General features: G+C 59.4%; 1 protein-coding gene and 2 long non-coding RNA genes across 5 annotated transcripts in view; 1 reads left to right on the top strand and 2 right to left on the bottom strand.

The window, feature by feature from the left end:
- Window positions 1-21,730, top strand: part of KDM4B (lysine demethylase 4B) — a 137,258-nt gene that overhangs the window by 53,086 nt on the left and 62,442 nt on the right. Inside the window, 3 exon segments of the mRNA XM_077860372.1 lie at window positions 1,062-1,237; window positions 2,031-2,145; window positions 6,448-6,641. Of these exon segments, the coding sequence (XP_077716498.1) occupies window positions 1,062-1,237; window positions 2,031-2,145; window positions 6,448-6,641 (485 nt within the window).
- LOC144290797 (uncharacterized) lies at window positions 5,052-7,171 on the bottom strand. The gene is made up of 2 exons (XR_013358335.1): window positions 6,887-7,171; window positions 5,052-5,813 (listed from the first exon to the last, which is right to left on the bottom strand). It is a non-coding gene; the product is annotated as an uncharacterized LOC144290797 (long non-coding RNA).
- On the bottom strand, window positions 15,268-20,736 carry LOC144290795 (uncharacterized). Of its 3 annotated transcripts, none has more exons than XR_013358332.1 (5): window positions 19,792-20,736; window positions 17,626-18,501; window positions 17,230-17,516; window positions 15,823-17,016; window positions 15,268-15,710 (listed from the first exon to the last, which is right to left on the bottom strand). It is a non-coding gene; the product is annotated as an uncharacterized LOC144290795 (long non-coding RNA). The 3 variants fall into 3 exon arrangements; XR_013358333.1 differs by having other exon boundaries at window positions 15,823-17,354; window positions 17,444-17,516; XR_013358331.1 differs by having other exon boundaries at window positions 15,823-17,516.

Here is a 21,730-nt window from a genome sequence, read left to right as displayed (position 1 = left end):
AGCCGCCCACAAACTCGGGCATCGGGGTGGTGTCTTCCCTCGTTGACCCTGAGCTGGGTGAGGTCTCGGCCTCCCCTGTCTTGGATGACATGTTGAAGACAGGCTGGTTTAGTGCCCCTTTCCAAAGCTGTGGAGTGGCCTCCGGGCGCCCTGGCGGGAGATCTGGTGTTTGCAGACACCTGCTGGGGACTGGTAGAGCTCAGCCCGTGGGGGTCCCCAGGGCTGTCACAGAAGCCAGCCTGGGACCTGGGAGGCCCCGGCCATGCCCAGCAGAGGAGGGGAAGCAGGAGGGCCAGAGGCCAGTTGGTAAGCTGGGCACAGACCCAGTCCCCCCCCCCCACCTCGCCGCCTGCAGGCCCTCCAGGTGCTCTCCTGGTGAGGGGCGGGGGGGTGGGGTGGTCGCCAGAGGTGGCCTTCTCAGGTCTTGTCCCCTCGGCTTTGTGGCATCCTTACTCTCCTGCCTCTGGTGCTGCACCAGCCCTTCTCTGTCTTTGCACCTAGGACTTGTGCCCTGCCTGCTGTTTCCTTGCCCCTTACGGAGTCTTGGCATCTGCTCACTCCCACGGCGGCAGCCCCTCACGGGTCTCTGTTTTCTGGTGCTCCCCACCCTGCCCCCAGCACCCAGGGCTGTGCTTGGCCCTGGTGGGTGTCTCGGCCCCCAGCCTGGCCCGGGTGGTCTCGAACCAGGCTCATAGCACTGTCTTCTGTGGTGGGGGGTGCAGCAGCAGAGTACCTGCCCAAGCAAGAGAGTGGGAGCCCCGTGCAGCCCACCTGTTTACTCACCTCGTGATCACGCACGTGTGCATGGGGGCTGGCCCCTGGGTTCCGGGGGGGACCGCTCCCAGCTTTCTGAGCCCACGCTGAGCTCAGAGGGCCCGACGGGGGGCAGTGCCTGTGGCCCCGCATGGGTCACCTGGGAGTTTGAGAAAGTGTGCCCTGGTGGCTCCTGGTGTTCTGCGGTGTGGGGCCCGGACACAGTCCTAGGAAGCTACTGCCCGTCTCCTGGGGGAGGACGGCGTGTCCCGTATGGGGGCGCCGCTGACTCCCCTCTCATCTCGCAGATCATCCCCCCAAAGGAGTGGAAGCCCAGGCAGACGTACGATGACATCGACGACGTGGTCATCCCGGCCCCCATCCAGCAGGTGGTGACGGGCCAGTCAGGCCTCTTCACACAGTACAACATCCAGAAGAAGGCCATGACGGTCGGGGAGTACCGCCGCCTGGCCAACAGTGAGAAGTATGTGGCTGGGAGTGAGGCGGGGGGTGGGGGGCCCCCGAAGCCCGTCTCTGGGGTGGAAGCACACCTTGAGGGCCTCCCTGCCCCCGAAGCGGCGCCCTCGGCCGCGGCTCCTGGCCCTGGGACGCAGTGGGCACTTCCCTTGTCTCCCGTCCCTGGAGTACTTCCTGGCAGCCTCCTGTGACATCTCAGGCCCCATGGCACCTCCTTGGGGAAGGGCTCCCTGACACGTGTCCTCAGGTGACGTCCCTCGGTTCAGTGCCCCGCACACATGGGCACACTCACGCACATTCCCTTGCACTCCAGTGCATTTGTGAGCATGCATGGCACACGCACTCGGGCTCACTTGGGCACACACCTCTGCCGTTCATTCCTTGTTCCGTGTTACCCCACGCGTCCCTCACTTGCCGAAATTTGTGCCTTTCCGGCCGTCCCTTCACACTCAAGCATAAGCATCCCACCAGGCCGGGGTGTCTGCCTTCTGCCACCCCGGCCCCTGACACCTGCCCGGCCTCCGGTGAGTGCTGTAGAGCAGAGGGACGTCCTGCTGAGAACCCTCGGAACCTGCGTCCCTCCCCTGCTCCTGCTGTCCCTGGGGTGTGTTCTGACTTGGGTGCCCCAGGCCCTGGTGGCCGGCAAGATGGGATGAGTGGGTGTGCTTCCAGGGGGCCTCCTGCCCATCCCGCACCTCCTCAGTCCCAAGTAAACGCTCTCCCAGTGTTTCTCTGTTCTCCGGGCTGTGCCCCAAGGTGGGGATAGAGCGGCCACGTTCACCGTGCTGTTCATTCGCCAGGTACTGTACCCCACGGCACCAGGACTTCGATGACCTGGAACGCAAGTATTGGAAGAACCTCACCTTCGTGTCTCCCATCTATGGGGCTGACATCAGCGGCTCTCTGTACGATGATGTGAGTACCTGGGGCCCCGAGAGGTTCTGTGGGGAGTGAGGGATGCCGTTGCCTGGGAAACGGTGGAGGGAAAGGTTTGCGAAGGGGACTTGATCTTGAACAGGGATGGTGCAGTGCCGTGGGCTCTGGTACAACCACGTGCCGAGTCCCAGGGTAAAGAAAGGAGGACTCTGCGTGTGTTTTTGATTTGCAGAATCCTATTTTATTTTGTTTTGTTTTGTTTTATTTTATTATTTTATTATTGTTTTATTTTATTGTTTTATTTTTATTTGAGAGACTGAGATAGCTACAGCAAGCATGAGTGGGGAGGAGAGGGAGAAGCAGGCTCCTCGCTGAACAGAGCTTCCCCACACAGACTCGATCTTATGACCTGAGCCAAAGGCAGACACTTAATCGACTAAGCCACCCAGGCACCCCAATTCACAGAATCTTTCCTACGAAACTGTCCACCCCTCCCACCCTGATCTGAGCTCAGGTAGCCTGCAGGTGACCTAAGCCCCATCACAGAGCGGTCTTCGAATATGACGCTGACATCGAGCATTTCCTCCCTTCTCCCAGGGGCCTCCTCATCCACAATCTAGTGCTTTTCCTCTCCAATTCCTATCACTCTGTCTTTAGGGAACCCCGATGCCCTGAGCTCTAGCCCCTTTGCTGGGCTGGGAGGGTCCTGGGGGTACTGGGGGCAACGGAGGGGGCCCTTGCTCGCTCCTCAGCCCTGAGGCCTCATGCTGGCCTTGGCTGGTCCAGGGGTGTAGACCAGACACTGGTGGAGACGTAGCGTGGAGGCCCCACAGACATGCTGCTGTTCAGCGGATGGAGGTTTGAGTGGGATCCATGCTTTTTAGGGGATGGTTAATTACTATATGGGGCCCCCGGTAACCCTGGGATGGATCTGTGAAGATGGGTTGATTTCTGAGCTCTTCAGCCTGACTCTCTCCTGTGCGTGTTGTGCTCTGGGCTCTCTCTGGGCAGCCCCTCAGCTGCTATCTCTGCTCCCTGCCCTGAACCGTCACCCTGCAGGTCATCTCTTGCTGGAATACTCTATGCACTCAGCCCTGCTCCTTGTGAGAGCAGCTGGGGGTGCCTCCTGAGTGCTGGGCTTGGGTGGGTGGTAAACCCCCGCCCCCAGAAGGGTCAGGAGCCTCCTGCACCCATTAGGACAGGCAGTGACTTGTGTTTCCTGAAAGGTGTTGGAAAGGTATGACTATTGCATGGGTCTCAGCAGTTCGCCCAGCTGGGGGAGCCCGTCTGCTCTGCAGCCCGCTGGCCTTGCAGCTAGAGGGTCCTGGCTCCTGCTGTGGGCAGGTTTGTTCCGCTGAGGGGGGTGCATCAGGCTCAGAGGGAGCTCGCCCCCAAGAACCCAGCAGGTCAGAGATGAAGCTTACTCCTGGCCCTGCCTCCTTCCTGGACCTCAGTTTCTCCATCCATGTGAAGGGGTACTGCAGGTGTGTGGCTGTCCTCCAGGAAGGGTGTCCTGGACGAGGAAGGTTCGGCTTCTCCCTGAGCTCATCCACGTGGCCTTGATCCCAGAGCAGTGGCCAGGCCTCCTCCTCCTGAGAGCAGAGCTGCATGCACCCCCTGCATGTGGCAAGGGCAGGAGGACGGGGTCCCAGAGGCCCTGTGGGCACACACACACATTTAACAGGAGGGGGAGCCCCATCTCCCAGGCTGCCCCTGACACGCCTCAGCTGGGGTGCAGCTCACCCATCACTGGGCCTCAGACTTTCCAGGACTGTGAGTAGTTACCCCATTTATGGTTATAGGAGCATTTGGCAGCATGAGGTGCTTGCCCTTGTGCCAGACTCAAGGCGCAGACTGCATGGGGGATCGGGGGGCTGTGTCCTTGGGCTTTGTGGGGTCCGTCTGGGTCCATCCACGTGGGGGGAGGCTGCTGGTCCTATGTGCAGCCTCCAGACACCAGCGCTGCCTCTGCTCCCCATTTCTTTGCTAGCTTCGAGGCCTCCTGGCCCCACAAGAGGGACCTGGCTTCCCAAGCCCCCTTTGAGCCCCCTCCCCATGCAGGCCGCCGTGTGTACTCCCCCTCCTGCTCTCTGAGAGCACTGTGGGAGTGTTACTCTTGATGTTTGTGACATTCTGTCCTCCTCCTGTCTTCAGGTGGGGACCGTGGAGCTCAGTGGCTGGGAGCCTTGTCCCCGTCCCCATCCCACTCTCCGTGTCCAGTCCGGGCCCTCTGTGCTCCTGACCACAGTTGGGACGAAGCTTGGTGCTCGTGGGCCAGTGCTGGCCAGCCCGTGCCAGCCCACGGCCCGTCTGCTTCCTGGACTCTGAATCATGACTTCTAGGAAGCGAATCCAACCTGACAGCTGACGGGTTGGAAGAGCTAAAGTTCTTGTGTTGTGTTTGAGATGAGTGTGAAGTCACGTGCCTGTTTGTCAAATGAGCTGTTCTTTTCCATGGAGTTCTACAGAGTTAGCACTAGTGGGGCTTGTTGGCTCGTTTGTCCATTGTCTGACTTACTGTGCCTTTTTGAAAGAAAGCATTATTGGGACCACACATTTCCCCCACGTAAAGCATACAATTCAGTGGTTTCTACTGAATTTCACTGAGCTGTGCAGCCATCACCACAACCAATTCCAGAACATTCCATGAGCCCCAAAAGGAGTCCCATCCCCATCAGCAGTCATTCCCTGTCCCCTTGGCGGCCCCCGCAAGCCCCCTTCCCATCTGTGGAGAAGCCCGTCCTGGACGTGTCACACGTGTGGAATCACACACCATGGGGCCTCCTGTGTCTGGTTCCCTCCTTGAGCATCGTGGGCTCAAGATCTGTCCTGGTGCAGTGCATGTTGGCCCCTTGCTCCTATTCACGCCCAGTGACGTGCCCACGCATGGGGGGCACATTGCATTATCCGTTCACTTGGATTGTTTCCACTTTTTGGCCATGAACGTTTACCTTGAGGACCTGCCTGTGCTTTCCCACGGAGGTCGCCCTGTTTCCCGTCCCCAGCAGAGAGTGTCCCAGGGCCCGGTTTCCTCCCCGTCCTCATGGATACCTGTGGCCTTTTAGCCCCTGCCTGTTGTCATAGCAGGTGTGAAGTGGTGTGGCACTGGGGTTTTGATAGGTTTCCTGCTGGTTAATGATGTTGAGCATCTTTTCACGTGCTTGTGATCCGGGTACATCTTGTTGTGGAGAAACATCCATTTAGACTCTTTCCCCATTTTTTAATTGGGTTATTTGTTTTCTTGTTGTGTGTGTGTGTGTGTGTGTGTGTGTGTGTGTTTTAAGATTTTATTTATTCATGAGAGGCAGAGAGAGACAGAGAAAGAAAGAGGCAGAGACACAGCAGAGGGAGAAGCAGGCTCTATGCAGTCCCCGACGTGGGACTCGATCCCAGTCTCCAGGATCAGGCCCTGGGCTGAAGGCGGTGCTAAACCGCTGAGCCACCCGGGCTGCCCTCCTGTTGTGGTTACAAGAGATCTTCAGAGAGGAGACAAGTCTCTTACTTGGTAGGTGACCGTGTGTATTTTCTCCGGTGCCATGAATTCTCTCCTTCGCTTTCTTGATGCTGTTTTTTTTAAAGCACAGGAGTTTTGACTTAGATGAAATCCAATTTATCTGTTTTTGTGTTCCTTGGTTTATTGTGACTTGTGCTTGTGTCCGGGCTTCTGCTAGGGCTCGCCTTGCCAGGACCAACCGCTGGTTCAGGGACCTGTGACATGGAGGGTACAAGTGGGAGGTGGGGCTGCGTGGGCTTGGGACGGAGAGACTGCTGATGCTCACTAAGCATCTCGGCAGGCTGGGAGGGTTCTCCAGGGGCCAGAAAGTGATTGGTGTGTATTTTATGAGCTCTCATGACAAGATGGGACCTGTTTGTGGCATTAGGAATAGGTGAGTTGAGCGGGGGCAGGCGTTCTGGCCTCATTTGCCTGGTTCCGAAAGCTGTCCCTGTCTCCTCTGGCAGAAGGTGCCAGAAGGGCTGTTTGGCACCTTTGCTGAGCTAGCTCCACTCCACGATTGTCTTCCTCCTTCCGTGTCATTGACTTTGAGGCACGTTAATTATTCATGACCAAACCTCAGCCTTCACAGCATGGCCTTCACTGCCTGTGATTAATGCACAGCTCAGTGTGGAATCCGGAGAAAGTCCTGCCCGACTGCCTGGCCCAGGGCGAGGAGCCGGTGTCTCAGGGTGGGTTTCAGAGGCTGGGGCCAGCAGGTTTGGGACTGACCACTAGCCCTCGGCCCTCTGTGGGGCTGCCCCCTGGCCTTCCTGTGCTCCTGCCCCTGGGGTTGGCCAGGGCCCTGGGGTGGCCGGCCGCCAACCGTGTGCTTGCGCCGCCCTGCAGGATGTGGCCCAGTGGAACATCGGGAGCCTGCGGACCATCCTGGACATGGTGGAGCGTGAGTGTGGCACCATCATTGAGGGCGTCAACACCCCCTATCTATACTTCGGCATGTGGAAGACCACCTTCGCCTGGCACACGGAGGACATGGACCTGTACAGCATCAACTACCTGCACTTCGGGGAGCCCAAGTCCTGGTGAGCGTTCGGCCTGTGGCCAGGCCATGGGGAGGGGCTGTGGACGGGCTCATGGGGGCCAGGCAGGCCTGGGGGTGCCTTTGGGTGGCCCCTTGGGGATATGGTGGGGCCTATGGCCAAGCAGGCAATAGCTGAGGGGTGCTGGCTGCTTGAGATCTGTTGGCCTCGCCCCTGTTGGCCTCAGGGGCAGCCTCGGTTGCTGATGGAAGGATGCGCATCTCCAGAAATGAGCTTCTTGCTCTCACCTGTGGGGGTGGCACCCTCAGAGTGTCGTTGTGTGGGGTCTGTCCCTAGGGCCATGGGCCCTGAACGTCCCTCGAACCTCCCCTGTTAGCAGCCTGCCCCCTGCTGGTTTGCAGGGCTGGAGTGGGCAAGTGCCTGGAAGGCCCCTCTGAGAGCAATGGATGGGCCCTGCAGGCGGGGTTGAACGTTCCATGCGTTCCGCGTTCTGGAATCTCTGAGCTGACCACCCGCTACACACCAGCTTCTGCTGCTGGGACAGCCGGGAGCTGCCTTCTGTGCAGGCCGCCTTTGCTCTGTTTCCAGCAGAGATTTCTGAGCTGGGCCTTTACATCTCCTTGCCTCTTCCCAGCTGTCTTAGAAGGTTCTGTTACAGTAATCATTGCAGCTCAGGGGAGGCAGGAGCCCCGGGAGACTGTGGCACTCAGGAGCTCAGCCCAGGCCTTTGTGTGTTGAGATGGGGCGGCAGGGAGGCCCCCACCTAGCTGGGGACCCAGGTAGACCCTGGCTAAGGTGCCATTTACCTTGGTGTCCCAGTGGACAGCTGACCCCCACAGGCATGAGGGAAAGCCACCCCTGCTCCCTCTAAGTCTCTGGGACATCCTAGAGCCCTTTGCTGGGCGGGGGGGGGGGGGGGGGGAGGGGGGGTGTGGCATTCTGAGAAGGAGGCCCCAGGTGGGAAGCCAGGTCTCCCTGAGCAGGTGGTGGCTATGTGACCACCCTTCCCTCCCCTCGGAGGTGGACGGAGTGGAGCCCCAGCCCTGTAACCTGGCAGTGGGCTCCTCCCTTGCGGGGGGTGCAGAAGCACTGGGGACGAACAGGGCAGGGGCTTCGTAGGCGTTTCCCGGGGCTGCCGTAGCAGTGACCACAGACTAGAGGCTTAACACAACACACATGTTCTCTGACGTTTCTGGAGGTCAGGAGTCTGACTCTGGTCTCACTGAGGCTAAACACAGGCCTGAACAGGGCGGGTCCCCCCAGGGCCTTTTTCCGCTTCCAGAGGCGCTGGCTCCCCAGCCTGCGGCCCCTCCTCCACGGAACCCAGGGTCACCCCCACCTTGGGGCCTTCACTTAATCCCACCTGCTAAGTCCCTTTACTATGAGGTGACATACTTAGCAGTTCTGGTGATTAAGACGTGGGTCTTTGGGGCCGTTACCCTGCTGGCCACAGGCCCTCTGACCTTTGTGTTGTGCCACATTGTTACCTCGTCAGTCTGCTGAGATCCTGTGAGAATTCCACCGGCTTCTTGCTTTCATTCCACTTGTCTCTGTGGTCTGTGGCTGTGCAGAGGCTCTTGATCATCGAAACCTCTAGCTCGGAGAGATTTACCTTCCAGGTAAAATTTGGAGAGAGATTGATGGGGTTGGTGATGACCATTGCACAAAGGCCTGAATCTCAGCCCCCGTGTGGTCCTGAGCACATGAGTGGAGGCAGGTTCTGGTAGGCAGTGTCACCCCAGTGCTGCCCAGGAGGTCGCAGGGATGGCTCTGTGACCCCGTTCCCCCCCTCCCCCCATGACCTGGTCAGGCTGCAGCTCTGTGGAGACCCCTGTACAGGCCCCTGGAGACGGCTGCTCTCTGCCCCGGCCCCACATCTGTGAGCAGGGCCTGGTGGTGAGGCTTGTGGGGTGAGGTGTATGTGTCCCTTCCCTGGGGGCCGTGGCAGGCTGAGTGCAGGTGAGGAGCCTCTGGCTCCCCATACAGTCCACAGGCTGGGGCTGTGTGCACGTGTGCACGTGTGCACGTGTGTTTGCACATGAATGTGAGAGTATGTGTGAATGTATTTGTGTGTGTGCGTGTATATGAAAGTATGTGTGTGTGTGCACATGTGTTTGTGTAGGTGTAGGAGTACACATGGATGTGCGTGTGAGTTCATGTGTATACGTGTAAGTGTGCGTCGTGTGTGTGATGTATGAGTGTGTGTGCTGTGGTCCCAGCTCACTGGTCTGCAAGGTTCCTAGTGCTGCCCCCTCCCCCTGGGGCTGGCAGTGGAGGGAGGGGGTGTCTGTGTGTCTGTCCCCCCTCCCCAAGGCCACATCCCAGTCCTGGCCCCACGCGGCTCCCACAAGCGCCACTAGATGGCGCCCCGACCCTTCAGCACTGGCTGCTGCTCCCTCCGCTGGTGGAAATTTCCTGGGTTCTTCCATCCTTTCTGTGGACTCCTGGCCCAGCAGTGAAGGCCCCAGAGGCTCCCTGGGAGCAGCAGCAGGAGAGTGCTGACTGCCGGAGTGGGCGTGGGAACACTCAGCCCCTCCGCGGATGCCCACGTGTTGGCCCACGTCCACCAGCCGGAGGGATCAGAAAGCGAGAAAACCACCTTTTCTTTAAAACAGAACAAAACAAATAAAAGGAGCCACTGCTGAGTCCTGGCATGCACCAGCCAGAGGCAGGTAGAGCTTCAGCCATGGCCCTGCCTGAGGAGGGGGTGGCCTCGGGCCACCTGGGGCAAAGCCTGTGCTTGTGGCGGCCAGCGAGGGTCACGGGGAGGGTGACTTGGGAAGTGGCCTGGGAGCCCAGGGAGGCAGCTGGTCCCGGCCAGTGCCCAGAGCGGGGGCTGGCTTGGAGGGAGGCGAGGGAGACGGCAGTGGGAACGTGAGGGTAGCAGCCCCTGGCTGAGGGGGTGGCTTGGGGTTCTCCATGCCACAGCCCCAGCACCCCCGTCCCCTGCCATCCACCCTCCCCTGTGTCCACCTCTTTGCCACAACCCACTCCTGAGAGCCCTAGGGCAGTAGTCATCATGGCTGGCATCAGGCACAGCAGTGGTTCATTCAAGGGAAAGAATGTTCCAGGGATCCCTGGGTGGCGCAGCGGTTTGGCGCCTGCCTTTGGCCCAGGGCGCGATCCTGGAGACCCGGGATCAAATCCCACATCAGGCTCCCGGTGCATGGAGCCTGCTTCTCCCTCTGCCTGTGTCTCTGCCCCTCTCTCTCTCTCTGTGTGTGAGACTATCATAAATAAATAAAAAATTAAAAAAAAAAAAAAGAATGTTCCAGAAGGCATCTTAACTTTGGTCTTAGTTCCTGGTCCTGAAGGGGGATGGGATTGCACACGGGGGTTCCTTGTGCTGACCAAATGTGGCCTGTGGGAAGCGGCTTCTCAGGGTGCAGCTGTGTAGGGTCTGCTGCCAAGGCTTCCTGTCCTCCTGCTGCCCCCACCCCCACCCCCCGCAAGCTCCCTGCTCCCCAGCCCCAGCAGCTCAGCTCAGGTACCATGCCCTCTCCCCGGGACCTGGCTGGGGGCCACAGGTGTTGGCACCGCACCCCATGCTCATACTAGCTCCGTGTGACTTTGGTGAATCTCCCTGTACCCTGTGAGGGCAGCGCCCTCGGTCTCCTCCCCTGTGCCTGCCCCCTCCCCCCCCCCGGGTCCCTAGCCCCCAGCAGGGGCCTGGCCGAGAGGGGCCTCTGTGCCTGTCCGGGTGCTGGTAACATCTCCATGGGAACTGGTTCTCAAGGCCGAGACCCCGGGGGTGGATGAGGTGCCTCTGGTCCCTGGACTGGGGTGGCTTGGGGGGCCGCTGTGTGGCACCCTGCTCCTGGCCCTTGCCCGAGGCCCTGGGGGCTGCTCCCTGCAGACGGCGCTCACGTGCCTGTCTCCCTGACTGCGTTGTGCCTCTTGCGTCTGCAGCAGCTTAATTGCAACCATTTCCGAGTATTTCGGTAGCATTTTTTTTTTTTTTAAGTGTCGACGTCCTCAGGTTTACAGCGTTTTATGAAGCCTTTCTGAGTCTGTTGCTACTTTGGTAGTGTGATTTGTGTGTCACAGCGGCATGAACAGCCTGGTGTCGATAAAAGCGTGGAATTGCTTCAAAAGGCCGGCATTAGGTGGTGCTCTCAGGCAGCAAGGCTAAGAATATCCGAGCGTTTGAGAGCTTCAAAATCCCTTTTGAGATGGGGATTTAAAATAGACCTGGCACTTGCAACTCAGCCTTCCCGGGGCCCGGTGGGTCAGCGAGTGGGCCTGGGCACGCGGGGACGGCCGTGAGATTCTACGCGGATTCGGTGGCTCAGGCCACAGGGCTGTGCCGGGAGGGGGGGGTGCTCAGCATCCGGGGAGTGGAACTGCCATCCTGGGGCCACTCCACCAGCGGCCCTCACAGCCACTCCCGCACGACCTAGGCCCTAGGCCCTGTGACTCGGGTGCGGAGATACAAGATGTGGGAAAGACCCCCCACCTGGCCCGGCTCGTTGCTCAGATGCAGCAGCGCACACAGCGTTCCCGGCAGCATCGCCTCCTGTTCTCCCTGCGGCTTCCGGGTGCACGGGCGGCGCGGGGAGGAGGTGGAGGACAAGCCTCCTAGAGGTGGGGACAGCCAGCACTCTCTGCAGGGTGTTTGCCTGGGCCCCAACCTTGGCCCTCAGGCCCGTGACTCAGCAGCGTCCCCTCAGAGCTGTGTTCCCAGCAGTTTTCTCGAGGTTTCCACAGCGCCCTCCCCCACCCGACTGCTCCCATTCGCCTGGGGTGCGGTCTTTCAGGTCCTCCTGGGCCCCCGTGGCAGGGAGCACGTCCTCAGATGCACACGTGTACCATAGGCCTGCCTGAGTGCGCATGTGCCATGCATGTGCATTCACTCGTGCACGCATGTGCACTCACACAGGCTCCCTGCAGGGGGGCTGGGGAGAGGGTGGCTCAGGTCATGCTCCCCCAAAGGGCATGGGGCCTGCTCTGCTCATGCACAGTCCTGGGTGCGATGAGCGGATCTTGCAGAGCAGAGGGGGTGAAGGGGGTGGTGGTGGGGATGGTACTGGAACTCCACCTCTCCGACCTTTAAGAAGCCGGGGTGTGCAGGGCACTGGGCGCGCTGAGAATTTCTCCTTTTGATGCAGCCCCACCTAGGGTTTCTCTTTGGCGCTTTCCCTCAGGGGAGTTCCTCGGGAGAGGGCCTGGGCGGCCTTTCCTTTGTTGCGGGGAAGCCTGACTCCCTGCGGGCACAGCCATCTCCGCCCGCGCGTGGTACCGTGCGGGCCTGTGTGCGTGCGCATGCACACCTGTGGAGCGTGCAGTGTGTGTGTTGCACGTGTGGGTACATGTGTGCATTTGAGGGCATGTGCTCCCAGCCCTGGGGCACCAGGAGGGAAGAGCGTGGTGGGTGCGGATGCTGGTCAGCTCCCGTGATACCTGTTCTCTGGCCACAGCGTGGGGGTGAGGCTGGACGTGCTGCGCCCGGAATGAGTGGGACGGTTGCCCAGGGAGGTGGAGCAAGGCTCTTTTGGGGAAGGAGGCTGCTGGGCTGCTCCCTTGGCCCTTGGCTGTGCGCCTGCCTGGCCGGGGCCCTCAGGGCCTCCCTCAGGCCCACCTGAGGCTGCATCAACCCACCTCCCAGGTGCAGTTCCTTTTGCACACGTTAATCCCTCCCAGTGAGTCTCCCGGCCTCCTCCTGTGTCCAAAGCAGGCTCCCCAGGCCTGGCTGCAGGTGGCACTGCTGGACCACACTGCCGAGCTTGGCCCTAGAGGGCCTCGGTGTGGTCTCCAGGGAGCCCGGGACGGGAAGTCCAGGTGGTGGATGGAGCCCAGTGAGGCTGCCCTGGGCCGCAGCCCCAGAGGCCCACGGTGGAGAGGGTGACCACCTGACGGAGGAGGCACCAGGAGAAGGCTTGGAGACTTCCTGGCTTCTGAGTGCCCGGCTCGGTGGGGACCAGAAGAGCCCCTCATCCAGTGACAGGAGTAACTCCTCCCAGCTGCCTGGCTCTGGCCCATGAGAGCCCCCGGGTGTCAGGGGAGCTCGGCTCAGCACAGATACGGATAGCGGTTGGTAGGAGTCTGACAGCTTCACAGATTGGCTTTAGTAACTCAGTTTCCCAGCACTGGGTCCTGTCACCCACACAAGATGCAGAAGGGGGAAATAGACACCCCCACTTCCCACCCCTGGGCCAAACCCCCATTTGGGCATCTGGGGACAAAGCCTCGTGGCAGCTCAGTGTGACCGCCGTGCCTGGGGAGGCTGGATGGAAAAGACCCACCAGGCTGCCGGAAGGAAGGCAGCTCCATCTGTGCCTCGTTAGCATGCTGGGGAACCCGGCCAGGCTCCGCTTTCCTCAGCCCCGGTCCTGCGCGAGGGTGACAGAGACAGCAACAGAAGGAGTGTCTCAGAGCAGGAAGTTCCCCTGGGAGCAGATTCCACGGAGGCAAGAGGAGTCAGAACCCCAGCAACGAGAAGGTCGTAGAGAAGGTGGTGAGGTGGATCGCCCGGCGTGTGGGTCCGCGCTTGGCTGCGGAGTCCTGCTCTCGGGGCCCGTGACCGCTCCCCACGGCGAGCTGGGATCTGTTTGCAGAGTGGCCGGGCCCTGCAGCCGGAGTCTGCCCTCAGGTCTCGCGGCCTTGCCCCAGACAGGCCCCTGGAGGAGTTTCCTGGTGGGGCCCAGCCCCCTCTCCGCAGAGGGAGCCCCTTCTGGATGAAGATGACTATGTCCCAAATGGCCCACTGAGGCCCTGAGAGTGCTGAGCTAGACCTGCTGAGGCCCGGCTTCCTGGCCTGTTGGTTCCGGGTCGGAGCCTGTGCTGCCTGCTGCTGGGCCTGTGGTGACGCTCGGCTTCCCTGTTGGATGCCTGGGGCCAAGGGCCGGCAGGGAGAGCTTTCTTGGTCCTTCTTGCAGACTCTCCTCTTGGGACCGTGACCACGGCAGCAGAGCCGATTGCCTTTTGTTCTGATGTGCCTGACCTGTGTGCCCGCTGTCCCCTTCCATGGGGCCTGTGTGTGGTGGGGCGACCGGTGTGACTTCCCTGGCCTCTGAGCCGGAAGTCCTGCATTCTGGAGCCTCTCTGAGCTGGGCAGTCTGCGGTGTCTGGTCCCCTGGGGTGTGTGCAGACGTGTGCCATGTCTGCACACATGTGACCATGTGCCATTGTCATGTGTGTGGTGAGTGCATCATAGAAGAGATGGGAGAGCGTGTCTTCACGCAGGCGGCGTGAGCCTGTTCTCCGGAGAACCCCCACCGGATTGTGCCCAGAAGACCTGGGACCTGGCACTCCAGGAGGTCACTAGAGCCACTTCCCCACCTTCCCCATAGCCATGGGGGGCCCTGGCCGGAGCTTTTGCTTCCAGTTGGGTTTTGCACCATGCGCTCTGGAGCTTGGTATCATGGCACTGCGCCGCGTTAGGATCCATAGTTTCACACCCTGGCCAGGAGGGCCTGTGCGCAGGGAGCTGGCGGGGCGATAGCCGTGTTACCCCCCAGCCTGGGTCCCCTCCCGGGCTTTGTAGAGCCCTTGACCCCACTTCTTTATCAGAACCACAGCCCTCTGCTCATCAGGGTTGTGTAGTAAACCTAAAAAAAAAAAAACCCTGAAAGCTGATTTTGGCATCAGAGAATTAACTGCTGATGCTGGGAAAGTCAGACCTTGGCGTCTCAAACTGGGGTATGAGGTGTCACCAGACTGTGAGCATAGGGCTGTGTCGTCGATTACCACGGCAAGGACGACAGGCCGTTCTGGAGAGCTCTTCATGGCGTGGTGCAGCGCAGTGCAAATTCCAGATCATTCCATGTGTCTGATTCACTTTTTCCAGCGTTACCCACCCTAGTCTAATCGCCTGGCGCCACTCCGGCAACACCTGACAGCATGTCGTGTGAGGGCACGTGCCAGGGGGCCGCTCGGGGTGGATCAGAGGACCCGGGAAAGCTGGCGCTCTCGGGGTGCTCTCCCCGGGAGGCTCTGCTCGGCAGGTGGCGGGATCCGTGCCCGTGGGCTGGCTCCTTGCATCTCACGGCGTGCTGGCGGGGACAGACACAGTTGGTGTTTGTTCAGGGAATGCAAAGTGATTTTAGCATCGCGCTAAGCAGAGGAAGGTCAGCCTTCTGCTAAGGAAGAATCTCACCATATGCTCTCCTCGAACAGCCAGTGAGAGCGGCCGGGGGTTCTTGTGCTGCTGCAGACCGAGTGACGCCTCGCCTCGAGCCCGGGCCGTGGCTGTGGGGCTTCGGGAGCTGGGCTCCTGGCGTCGGAGGCCACCCCAGGCAAACGCTCCGCTGCGGCCACTCTCCTTCTGCCTCCCGTGTTTGTCACCGGCCTCTTTACGCACCGTTTTGGGTGCATACTTTGAAAAAAAACTCTCTTTTTTTTTTTTTTAAAGAACTGTTTGAGGGCAGCCCCGGTGGAGCAGCAGTTTAGAGCCGCCTGCAGCCCAGGGCGTGATCCTGGAGACGCTGGATCGAGTCCCACGTCAGGCTCTCTGTATGATGCCTGCTTCTCCCTCTGCCTGTGTCTCTGCCTCTCTCTCTCTCTGTCTCTATGAATAAATAAAATCTTAAAAAAAAAAGAACTGTTTGAGATTTATAGAAACACTGAGGAGCTAGTCCAAGCATCACCTAACCCCACTCTGATTTCCCACTGAGCTCTGCGCTCAGGCTGGGGTGCTGTTGCGCTCAATGGACCAGTGTTGATACATTCCTAGTAAGCAAAGTCCACAATTTATTCCTATTTCCTCAGTTTCCCCGATGTCCCTCTTTGGTCCCAGCATCCCCTAGGACATGTAGGCGTCACATCTCCTCAGGTTCCTCCGGGCTGAGACAGTTTCTCAGACTTTCCTTGTGTCTGATGCCCCTTGACGGTTACGTGGAGGATGGGGCAGGGCTTTTGTAGGAAATCCCTTCCTTGGGTCTGTCTGGGGTTTTTCTCATGGCGAGGCCAGGGTGATGGGTTTTGGGAGGAAGAACCCGGAGTGAAGTGCCCTCCTCCTGGGGCTGTCTCGGGGGAGGGTGCTGTCACTGCGGACGTTGGCCTTGGTCCCCTGGCTGGGGTGGGTGGGCAGCTGTCTTCCCTGCAGGGTCACTCTTCCAGTTTCCATGCTGTTCTGTTTCAAGTGGCTTCTTACACAAACAAAAGGAACTGCCACTATCAGAGACAGGAAGAGAATAGAGAACAGAGCAGCCTCGTGTTAGTGGCCACGGTGATTGGACGTGAGCCTCTTGGCAGGGATTTTTTGATCTGTTTCTTTTCTCCTAACCTGGACTTGAGGCGGTTGTGCTTTTCTGTGACCAACCAGTGGGCTTGTGAGCTGCATTTAGGGGCTCACAGTTCCGTAGGTCAGAACCGAGGCGTGGGCCAGCTGGGTCAGGCTCTCTGAGGCTGGGATCGAGGTGTCGGCGGGCTCTGGGGAAGGTCCACTTCCGGTCTCAGGTCATTGGCCGAGTTCTGTTCCTTGCAGAGGTTGGAGTGAGGTCCCACGTCCTCGCTGGCTGCCAGCTCTGGGCTGCTGTCGGCATCTAGAGGTCGCTCAGGGCTTGCCATGTGTCTCCCTCCATCTTGAGGCCAGCTTGGGATCCCCTCCCACTGGCACCTGGGACTTGAGGGGTCACCTGCTTAGGTCTGGCCCACCAGACTCATCTCCCTATGTTAGTGTCTGCCAATGGGGGCCTTAGTTACAACAGCAAAACCCCTCACGGCAGCACCAACTCCAGCACAGTTGGAGTAACTGTGAGCGGGGGCCGGGGGCCTTAGGGGCATCTGAGAACGGTGTCTGTCATGATGCCTTCGTTGTGGACTGTAACGTGGTGTGGAAGAGCATGCAAAATACGTACACACCCCAGAGATACGTATCTATGTGCCGTTCATCCGGCGACTCCACAGTGAACCCTCGCGTATCCCTGACATGTCGGGGAACGAACCTGCCCCACCGCCCACCCCGTGCCCCCCCTTTACAGTCTCCTCCCTGCCAAGAGCCAACCACCGTCCTTCTGACTTCTCCTCCTCCTGACTTGACGGGACTCGTGTTGCTGCTTCTGTGGGTCCTTTTCCTGCGTGTGTCTGTGGACCTGGGTGACGGGGCTGAGCGGCAGCCAGATTTGAGGGCCCTACAAATAGACTTATTTGTACCTTGCGTTCCTTCTGGGAGTTCGTGGGGAAGACGCACCCTGTTGCACGTGGCAGGACTTCATTTATTTCTGCAGCTGGAGGGTTTTCTGCGTACGACTCTACCTCCGTCTGTTCATCTGTTCACTGGCGATGGGCACTTGGGCTGTTTCTGCTCTGGGCCAACTGCACACACCACTTTAGCGTTTTTACCTGATGCTCATGTATGAAGTACGGTACTACACCCGAGGAGGGCACTGAGCGATCCTGACGTCAGCAGTGGCTGCGGGCGGTGCTCCTGGCTGCGCTCCCACTGACCCCTCTCTGGTTGTGGCCCCGCGCTGCCCTCCTGTGCAGGTGAGGCCAGGTTGGCCAGACACCTGCTCAGGCCGTGGAGCTTGGAGGTGGTGGGGCTGGGGCCCAGCCCGCCTTTCCCGCCACTGCTCCACCCTGCCCCTCGCATCAGGAGGGGTGGCCACTCGGCTTCGGAGACAGGGTGTGTCCCAGGTGGCAAAGGTGGCCAGGACTTGAAGGTGTGGAAGTGAAAGGACTCTTTTCTTACTGGGTCCCCACAACAGTCACCGAATCAGGCCCTGTCGAGCCGAAGGAGAGATGGAGACGGGAATTGGAGACCCAGGCTGGCACATGTCCCGCCGTCTTGAGCACGTGGCTTTGGCGGAGGTCACGCTGGGTGTCCAGGTGGGGTAAGAGGGAGGACATGTTCCAGAAATTTTGATGGGTGGGTACAGGAGGCAGCGCCCCAGGCTTTTGCTCACCTTTTGCTGGCTGGTGTCTGGTCCCATGGCCTCACTTAAAACCAGGGAGCCTGGGAAGTGTCCAGCTATAGGTCTGGGAGGAGAAAGGAGAGGGGTGGGTGAGCGATGCTTTACCACCTTGTGGGTAGTGAACAGAAGTGGTGTTGTGAGTTAGCTCACCATCCAGCATGAACCACACCTACCGTCCAGGAGACGAAGCTTTGGTGAGCTTACGGTGTGGCTCCACGCCCCCAGAGCAGGGCCAGGCTGGGGGGTGACCAGGAGTCTCCAGATGGGTCAGGGAAGCCCGTAGGACTGAGACGGAGCCCATGGAAGAGATGGAGCCGGGCAGCCCGTGAGAGGGCCTAGCTGGAGGGCAGGCAGCCAGCCCAGGCACATGGGCTGGAAGGTTGTTGGTGGAGGAGTTCCTCCACTCAGCCACACCTCAGCAAGAAGGACACGTCAGCTGGGAGGGCAGGCCCAGGGCTGGGACGTGGGGCCTGGGGCCAGCAGGTCAGGCTAGTGCCCTTCTGCTCCACTGGGCGACACCGTCTTCTGTCTCCCACTCAGGGACACAGACCTTGCTGGCCTGTCGCACAGCCTTGCTGGCTTGGTCTGGCAGGAGCAGATGGCCCTTCACTTTGGAGTCTTTTGTTCAAAGAGCGGCGACGTGCACTGGCCTGCATTAGGAGACACGGGGTTTTTGCTTTAGGGCGCCCGAGCGCCTGCTCCCCGGCCGGAGTCCTCTCTCTGCCCACTGCTCTAAGAAGCTGTTGGTTCTTCTGTTGGAAATGTCGCTGGGCATGAATTCCCATCCCGAGATCCTCCCACCCGGCAGGGTCTGGACGGGGAGCTGCCCGAGCCGGAGAGTCTGCGACTGTTGGTGGGGCCCCCTCCTCCCGCTGCAGAGGCCGAGGCCAGCCTGGCCGGCAGTCGCCTCCCCCTGCCCGTTGCCGTAGATGAGCCATCAGAGATTCGGGGTCTGCATGCAGGGTCTGGTTTCCATGGCAAATTTCTCTCATGCTGGGGAGGTTGCTGTGGGCAGATTTCGGCTCCTCTGAAGGGAGATTCCTGCAAATCTGTGAGTACAGAGAGAAGGAGTCTTTGTCGACTTTGCTTAAAAATCTGGCTGTGAATGTGCTCCCCCTTCACGTTAGCACAGCAGCAGGAGTGGAGAGGCCTGTGGCCTGCGGACGGAGCGGGGCGGCCATGGGCCAGGCCGGGCAGCGCTGCGCCCGCATCGCCAGAACCAGACCTCCCGTCATCGCCAGAACCGGAGCTCCCTGGGGCAGCTCAACCCATGCAGAAGCTTAGCCCTCCCTGAAGCCCCAGCGCCTGGAGTGACCCCGGGAGTGACCCCGAGTGCCCTGTGGCCTTCGCCTCCTGGACGGTAGGCTGAGACACACGTGGTCTCACTCACAGGTCTTACAGCCTCCGGGGACCTGTTTGTAAAGATGGTGTAACCTGCGTGTTCCCCAAAGCCGGTCCCGTAGTTAAGAGCACAACTCCGAGACCCAGGGCTGCCTCTGGTGTGGCTCGGGAGAGCCCATGGCCGGTCCTCTGGTTGCCGGGGCCTCACTGTCAGCCTTGCTCTGTGGGTGTGTGTGACGATGGACGCAGGTCCAGGACGTGGGGAGTCAATGTTAGCAGACCTGAGCCTCCCCACGTGGAAGACGCCCTGGCTGCTCGCAGCCCGAGGAGAGGGCAGGACTCCAGCCACCCTCCCAGGCCCCAACTAGCTTATTGCCACGTCCTGGGCTCCTGCTGCTATGGGTTGGGGTAGCCCACACTGGCCTGTGGAGTCCCTTCCGGCTGCAGATGAAAGGGAACTGTGATTGTTGGCTCTTGTGCCAGCAGCCCTGTCCTTTCAGGCTCTTGGGCTCTCAGACCCGTCCCTGCCCCTTCCTGTTCAGACCGTCTGTGTGTTTCAACACAAGCTCATCAGGGGGTGTCCCTGCTCCAGCACACACTGCCACCGCCGCCACAGGAGTCTGGGGGCCAGAGCGGCTGGCCTGTGGGCCGCGGGGGTGGGCGCGGTGGGAGGCTGCCCCCGGCTTGTTGTAGGAGCAGAAATCCAGGCCAGCTCTACAAGAGGGAGACGGAGGTGCTCTGTGTCAGCACCGTGTCCCCATGCATCTGTTACCCTTGGCTGCTGTGACTAGATGCCCCATCCTCTGTGCCTGCCTCCGGAAGCCTCACCTGAGAAGGGCCCCCCACTGCTTTAAAAACATCAAAAACATGCACTCATGTGACTTGGCGTTTCAGTCTTGTCATATAACAAAAATAATTCGTGGGTCTAAAATAAACCAGGGCTTTGGGGATCAGATGCCTCCAGTTCAGCATTTAATGGCAGGATTGACACCACTTGCCTTGTAAAGTCTCTTTCTTCATTAGTGTAGACTGGCCACATGTGAACTGGGCCCGGAGCCTCAGAGTCCCCGGTTCCCGTGGGGCATTGCCGGGGAGGTGAGGGCCCAGGGGCCCCTGGGAGGCCTCAGCATCCCCTCCCGCCTGCAGCACCTCCTTTATCTCCCTCCGGTCGGCCAGTTCGTGTGGCATCCTTGCCGTGGTCATCCCGTCGGAGACTCCCCGTTTTCTCTGTTTATCTCCTGTGTGCGTTTCAATAAAAATGTCATTATTTGAAATCCTTGACACTGCTTGTGCCAGATACCGAATTCCACCGCCTATTGTCCTGTAAAATGATCCATTAAAGATAAAACCGCCGGGGCTCAATACGGTTCTTTCCTGGGAACAAGCCACCCTGGCCCTTGGCCGATCCTATCTCCCCAGCAAGTGTTTGTATTCGTTGCACAAAGGGGCCCCGGCATTGGGACAAATGAGGGAGGCTGCCTCTCCACGGAATGAGGTTCCTGGGAAGTTAAGATGGGATTTCTCGATAGAAATTGGGCAGGCGTCCATTTGCCGTCAGAGAGTTCCAGGCGCTGGCTCGGGGCAGGGGCTGTGCAATGCAGGCTGGGTTCTTTGCTGCAGCGATGACCAAGAGGGGCTGGAGGGACTTGGAAATGCCCTCTGGTTTCTCTCCCGGGTGTCTGGGACGGAGTCCTGGTGTCCCCTTCTTCCCTAGGCCGGGCCCCCTCTCCCCTTCCAGCTAGACCGGGCTGGTGACGGCTCTTCTCCCTCCCGTCCCAGTGGGCACAGGGACCCCAGGCTCTCCATCTGTGCTGGACTTTGCATCTCTTTAGTCTGTCTGCTGGGTCTTTTTTCTAACATCTTTTCTTTCTCAGACTGCTGTGTGGGGTGGCCCTCTGCCCTGGTTAACCCATGCCACCCTGTGTGACTACTAATAATGCTTCTTGCACACCCCAACCATTGTGATAAGGCCACCCTGCTCACACCCAGCATAGTGACCCCACCACACTTGCATCATGAGGTCAGCCGGCCCTGGTGTCAGACCACAAGGTGGTCCCCTTGCCTTGTTTACTGAAGGACTAGCTCACAGGTGTAGGGGCCCTGTGATATGCCCCGCGGCTCTCCTGCTCTGGACAGGTGAGCGGTCACATCACCGAGCAGTGCCTGCTTCGAAGACATGCGCACCGGCTCTCCTGGGTCAGACTCTGTGATTCTGTGTCGTGAACACACCCAGGTTTATGTTTGGCCTCCTTTGTGAGGAGGAGCCCCTGCCTGTGGACCACAGACAAGGGCAGAGTCTACCCTGGTGGGTTCCGTGGCCTGTTGTGAGTGTGTTTCTGGTGCAGAGGATGTCAGGCTGTTCCTCACGCCGATTGTTCCGCTGCCTTACCGGAATGCTTCATTCTGTCGTTTACCGGCTTGTTCTTGGCTTTCCCAAGTAGAAGGTTGTGTTTAAAAGAAAAGCGTTTATCTCTTTCCTTGTAATTGTTACTGTCCTTATACCTTTCTCCTTGACCTATGACAGTGGCTAACGTCGTCAGTGTGTGCTGATGAGTGCTGTGATAATGGGCAGCTTGCCTTGCTCCTGACTTTCCAGAATGCCTCTCCTGCCTCATCATGAACTGTGACCATGGGGAGGTTCCTTCTAGCCTGGTTGGCTCAGAACTTTTATATTCCAAAGGTTTGGAATTTTACATAGAGTCTGATTCATTGGACTGTTTTTGCAACCCTGGGGATAAACCCCTCTTGGTCTTGTAATACACTTTGGTGTCTGATTTTCTAAGGTTTTATTTAGGACTTTGCAGCTGTATGAGACTGGCCCGTCATTTTCCTGTGTGTCTTTGTTCTGTGTGGGTGATGGGGGTTTCCCATTCATTCATTCATTCATTCAAAAATATGCCAGATTCATAGAAGAAGTTCTGATCCTGCTGTCTGGTA

Source organism: Canis aureus, chromosome 19 (assembly GCF_053574225.1).
Source record: "Canis aureus isolate CA01 chromosome 19, VMU_Caureus_v.1.0, whole genome shotgun sequence".
NCBI classification, from domain to species: domain Eukaryota; kingdom Metazoa; phylum Chordata; class Mammalia; order Carnivora; family Canidae; genus Canis; species Canis aureus.
Note: the sequence above shows the minus strand (reverse complement) of the source record. Positions and strands in the feature narration are given on the sequence as shown.